This window comes from Sinocyclocheilus grahami, unplaced genomic scaffold (assembly GCF_001515645.1).
Source record: "Sinocyclocheilus grahami isolate Dianchi unplaced genomic scaffold, SAMN03320097.WGS_v1.1 scaffold332.1, whole genome shotgun sequence".
Taxonomy (NCBI): Eukaryota; Metazoa; Chordata; class Actinopteri; order Cypriniformes; family Cyprinidae; genus Sinocyclocheilus; species Sinocyclocheilus grahami.
In genome coordinates this window covers 31,499-37,529 of record NW_015505511.1, presented here as the reverse complement: position 1 = coordinate 37,529, position 6,031 = coordinate 31,499, and the positions used below count along the sequence as shown (strand labels likewise).

Below are 6,031 nucleotides of genomic sequence, written 5' to 3'. Positions count from 1 at the left end.
AGAAAATTAAGTCGTTATAACGAGAAAACAACTCCCGTTATGTCGAGATCACGAGAAAATTAAGTTGTTATAACGAGAAAACCACTCCCGTTATGTCGAGATCACGAGAAAATTAAGTTGTTATAACGAGAAAACCACTCCCGTTATGTCGAGATCACGAGAAAATTAAGTTGTTATAACGAGAAAAAACAACTCGTTATGTCGAGATCACGAGAAAATTAAGTCGTTATAACGAGAAAACAAGAAGGAAAAAAATAATAATGCATTAGAACTTCCGTAAAAGATGGCTTTTGTGTGTAGAACATATTTTGCCCCTTATCTCAAGAATCAGTGAAAAGTATCTTCGGAACCTTCTGTCAACATTATGTCAACAGACACAGCATGGCCATGAGTTACAGACGTCATCACCACCATACGTTTGCTTTGACTTTAGTGTAACAGCAATTAATTTAGGGCACCATTTATAATAATAATCAAAAACAAATTACAATTATTATTTGTCACGTCTTTTGAAATAACAGTGTTAGAGTTGCACTAGCTGTTTGTTTGAAATTTGCTTTCTTTAGTATGTAATACAAACAAATTGACTGCAAATGATAGTAAAAATATGTCATAGAAGCGGTAATTTCTACTGTTTTCCTTGCATAATTTACAATAGTATGTTTTTTCATAATTTCATTGCAAGTGCATGTAAACTAAAAACATCAATGTTTTGTCTGAGAAGGAGAAAAAAAATGCAGATACTATAAGCACTGATAAAAATAAATGAACAACACAGTTATTAAGTAGATTGATGCTAGAACTGTTGGCATTAAGCAATCAGGCATTTTTATATCTGTGCAATTAGACTATGATATTACAAATGTCATATTCTGCTCAGTGTTAAACAACTCAAAAGTTGTTTAAAAGACAATTAAAAAAGCAAACTGACAATACTGTTAAAATACATTACAATACAAATACAAGTGACTCTTACGTAAAATGTTATACTTGTATTACAATCAGGGATTTCATTGAACATTCATATCTGATGTCCTACAATAAGTATGTAATATGCAGTAATATTTTAATCCAAATTATTGCACTGCCCTTGTGTTATGCGCATGGGAAAACACATCAAATGCATTCAACTCAACATCACAAAAATCTCTCAAAAGCATGTGAAAGTGAAACTCCATGCTTATAAGCTTCTTTAACGGTTTATAATGCTATTATTAAGTGTTTTGGACCTCTGCCTCTGCAGCTCTGCTGTCATTTTTACAGATATGTGACATTGCTAATGTAGTTTATGAATGCACGCCAGCAAGATTCTCCTTTCACCAATGAGAAATCTTTTGAGATTCTTCTGACCTGCAGCGACCCATACTTGGAAGGAGGTGACTTGCATGTGCAAACTTGCGACAGACATGTATCCCAGAATGCATCTCCCACATCATTTTAAAATACTACTGTGGTTGTGTCATGAAATGTAGTTTTAAGGGTTTTTTTTAGTTAAAATGTAGTTTAAACTTTAAATATAGATTTTTATATAATAGATTTATGTGTTTAAAGCAAAATTGTATTTTTGTACAGGATGATCAGGACCCCAAAACAAAGCAGAGTTTATTCTGTGATAACGGCCAGCCGACTCTACATTATCCCACTAATTATATGGATACATACCAAATAAATATGTGAAAACATGAAATATTGATTTGAAGTTTTTATTAGCTTATTTGTAGGTCAGCTTACAATTCCTGCTAAGAAAAGCGACAGTGCAGGAAAAAATAAATCTATACAAGCAAAACAAATCACTGCAAAATATTAAAATATTCATTATGTGCAAAGAAAAAAAAATTAAAAATCAAACTAACTCTTAAATTCCCCATCAAACGAAAAAAAATTTTTATATAATAAACTACTTAAAATATAATAAATCTCTTAACTTCTTGTCAAGACAAAATACACTTCACACATCTCATTCTAGGTCAAATATACTGCAGAATATGGAGCAGAATTAAAAATGACACAATCCTCTCTGCTCTTGTTGCTGTTCCATGGTTTGCTCTATCTGTAAGACAAAACGTCACAAAAATGTTTCAATAAACTTTTTATTTTCAACTTTTTAACTAAACCTTACCTTTCACATCAACATTTCATGTGTTCTAAGGCCTCTAAATTGTAAAAAAAACAAAAACAAAAAAAAAACTGCTGTACACAATCTACTGCCATGCCTATAATGATAGTTAATCCATTTGATCAAGTAAAAGGTATTTTACAGAAGTACAACTCTCCAGGCCTACACTTCACATAATAGGCCTGTAGGTGACACCAAGGCTTCATTTAAACATAAAGCAATAAAACATTTGTGAACCTTTGTACATCTTTTCATATTAATTGTAATTAAAATGCATTTTGGGGCAGAAGGACAGAAGCTCAAGCCCCCAGAGGAAAAAGCAAACAAAAAGACAGGAACCATGACATGAAGGTGGATGTTTTTACAATCATACTAAAATAACATTTACTTGAATAAACTATCATTATAGGCATGCAGTAGATTGTGTAAAGCAGGGTTTTTTTTTCAGTTTAGAGGCCTTAGAAAATTGATATGATAGAATTTATATGGTTAATCAGTCATTAACAAACTTTATTAAAGTTGGAAATGTTTAAATAAATACTTGTTTAAAAAAGTTTATCATATTTCACATACCTTTGACAAAAAGCTGTGTGCTTGGATTTTTATGTGCCTTTGTGATGTAGCAGATGTACTTTCCTGAATCATTAAATTGAAGGTTACTGAGTTTGAGCGAAAAGTTTCCTTTCATATACTCAATAGGGAAGGTTTCAGCTCTGTTTTTGTACGCCGAGTCCTGCCTCTCCACCGATCCTTCACCTTCAATTATGTCATAAACATTTTGGCTGCTGTTATGTCTCCAATAAACCGTTATATCTTCTTTTTTAAGATGATTGTCAATAGAAGAACAGGGCAAGACAGCAGAGCCTCCGACTTCACCTTCAACAGTGACCTGCAGACATGCTGAAAAAAGCCTTTAAAAATAAATTCTAAGAGGCAAATGCCACCTCCTTCCTAATAATAATAATAATAAATAATAATTAATGATATGCTACTGATAAAAATATTTGGACACATCCAGTGGAAATGGCTACACTCACCTTTGTTTAACAATACTGCAAACACACAGATACAGAAACAGCAGCACCTGTAAAAAACATGTGTATGTTATATACATTTACACCAACAACAAAAAATGACCAAAATTACAAAAGTGACTTTTTCCACCAGGTATACACTGCACTGGCTGCTATTTGCACCCCAATAGTACAAGTCTGTACTGGAGGATATAGCTTATTCTGACTATGGTTTCTTGTTTCCTGTACTATGCAATGGTGCAGCCAGAGCACAGTCAAGCTATGTATTTGCTTTCCAGATTAATCGAATTCTGTGCTGAGCTGTTAAACTGCAGCAGCGTGGTGCAATGACACTGCAAAAACACTACTGCATTTAAAAAAGCCTTTATATTACAGTACTTTTCAGGGCATAATTACAAACCACTGTTGTAACATAATCTTCCCCATAGTAGTTTGGAATTCATTATAGGAATGAATTCATTATTCAGGACTGAGCTACACTGATGATATTCATACTGCACATGCTCAGTTAGCCCCTCGTCCTTCCTAGAAGAAAGCTGCCGCATGTGAGCATTCCTTCTGCAAAAAAAATAAAATAATTTAAATCATTTTCTTGGTAATAAAGTTTTTTTTTTGTGATCAGATTTTTTGTCGTACCGTCTAAGCTGTTTGGGTGAAGTATTCATATAATTTTAATTAGTGTTTTCTTAGCTTCTAATAGCTAGCATGTGTCAAAGATATTGTGTCATGCTAGTATAGCAAGTTTTATCACAGCTGTCAGTGTAGGGACAGCTGCAACACATTTTCACAACCGTCCCAACGTGCTGTCCCTTACCACAACATTGATGTAAAAGCTTGCCATACCATTACAAAATTATGTATTAGTTAATAAAGAACCCCTTTCAATAGTCAGTTTTTTTTTTAACTGGAAGACCTCAGTCAGTCTGTGTCGGCCACAACACCTCCAGCACTACCACACTGAGTACAGGTGCCCCACAGAGCTGTGTGCTCAACCCACTGCTCTTTACATTGCTGACTCACGACTGCAATGCCAAGTTCAGCTCCAATCACATCATCAAGTTTGCTGATGACACAACTCTGGTAGGTCTCATCAGCAACAATGATGAAACACTACAGCAGAGGTGCCCAAACTCGGTCCTGGAGGGCCCTGCAGAGTTTAGCTCCAACTTGCCTTAGCACACCTGCTGGGAAGGTTCTAGTATGCCTAGTAAGAGCTTGATTAGCTGGTTCAGGTGTGTCTAATTGGGGTTGGAGCTAAACTCTGCAGGACACCGACCCTCCAGGACCGAGTTTGGGCACCCCTGCTCTACAGGAAAGAAGTGGCACAACTGGTTGAATGGTGTAGTGCAAACAACCTGTCCCTCAATGTGAGTAAGACCAGGGAGGTTGTGATGGACTTCAGGAGAAACTCTGTTGACCACTCCTCACTGACCATCGATGGCTCGGCCATGGAGAGAGTCAGCAGCACTAAATTCCTGGGAGTGCATATTACAGAGGATCTCACCTGGAACATCAACATCACATCACTCTCCAAGAAGGCCCAACACTAATGAGCTTCGTTTGATGGTCAGGAATATAAAAATGAACAAAATGCTGTCAATCTACAATTCTCCACCGTATTTACTATGCTGTGCGCAACTTCATGTAACTCAAAAACTTGCGTACACGAGCTGAGACCAGACGTGAGATTTGATCGTAGCCACCGCTCACGTCCATATTGATAAATTCCAAATTTTGCGCTAAAACGACCGTACACTCAATTTTCTGTCGTACGTTCGTTTCGTAAATGAGGCCCAGTCTGTGAGTCAGAACAGCCGGCATTGTAGTCTACTCTACCAGGATCAATAAACAGTCCTCCATAAAATGTGCTGCACACATCTGAATATTTGGGTTGAACTGTTCTGGAACAGTGTTGTAAATACAACTTAGCCACTGATTTCTAGTTGTGTCCTCTTTTGGAATGCCAAACAAAGTAGTTTCACTTTCACAATGAAACACAGCGTCACACACGGGCGGAGGCCGGCGGCTATGAGGAACGGCAGGCGGGCTGAGTGAGCGGAGACCGGTGGTCTTGAGAACGGCACGGCCGGCGGGTTTGTGGCAACCACATGTGACGACACCGGGCTGGACTCCGCTCCCAGCAAGCAATAGCCGACATTTCAACGTCTCGGTTAAGTATAGACCTGATATAGTCCGGCTATGTGCAACCCACTTCTAGCCCAAATAACCAAGAATTTGGTTTCATGTCATTTTTTGGCAAAATAACTCGTGAGATGTATGATATACCATCATGTAAGCAAAGTCAACAGCGTTTACAAGGTGTTTGGTTTCATTTCTTTGACATGTTCAATACATAGCCTGTGCGTAGCCACGATTTAGCTTGTAGTCCGAGCGGCTATCTGTAGCCCACTTATAGTCAAACCTGATTCACTGTAGTTTTTGGCCAGACAGCGCATGAGATGGTTGATACCCCATCATGTTCGCAGTGTCAAAAATATCTACAAAGATATAAGTGTCATTTCATGACATGGTCTTTATGTAGCCACGATTTAGCTCTAAATTGGACGGGCTACGTGTAGTCTGCTTTTAGCCCACCTGGTGAAATCGAGGCAATCTGTGGTCTAATTTTAACGGCTTGGCTATAGCCCTTTACCAGAAACCAGACCAGCGATGAGCATAGACAAAATAGCCTTAAAATTGTTTACATGTCATTTTTGCCCACGCAGCTTCTTATCAAATGCAAGTAAACTTTTGAATCATTTAAATTAGCATTATTTTATATTTTATTTAATTATTTTTACAGCATTATTAAATATAGCATTATTTATTATGCCAAAAATAATGCTAATTTAAATGTTTCAAAAGTTTACTTGCATTTGAT

At 36.9% G+C, this 6,031-nt stretch overlaps 1 protein-coding gene across 1 annotated transcript in view; it reads right to left on the bottom strand.

Annotated features, from left to right (window-relative positions):
• Positions 1-1,867: 1,867 nt before the first annotated feature.
• The window catches only part of LOC107602657 (CD276 antigen homolog), a 15,379-nt gene continuing 11,215 nt past the window's right edge, over positions 1,868-6,031 (bottom strand). The window contains exons 2-4 of the mRNA XM_016295219.1: positions 3,154-3,200; positions 2,690-3,016; positions 1,868-2,050 (exon numbers count right to left, since the gene is read on the bottom strand). Of these exons, the coding sequence (XP_016150705.1) occupies positions 1,968-2,050; positions 2,690-3,016; positions 3,154-3,200 (457 nt within the window). The 3' untranslated portion in view covers positions 1,868-1,967. The remainder of the gene's footprint in view (positions 2,051-2,689; positions 3,017-3,153; positions 3,201-6,031) is intronic.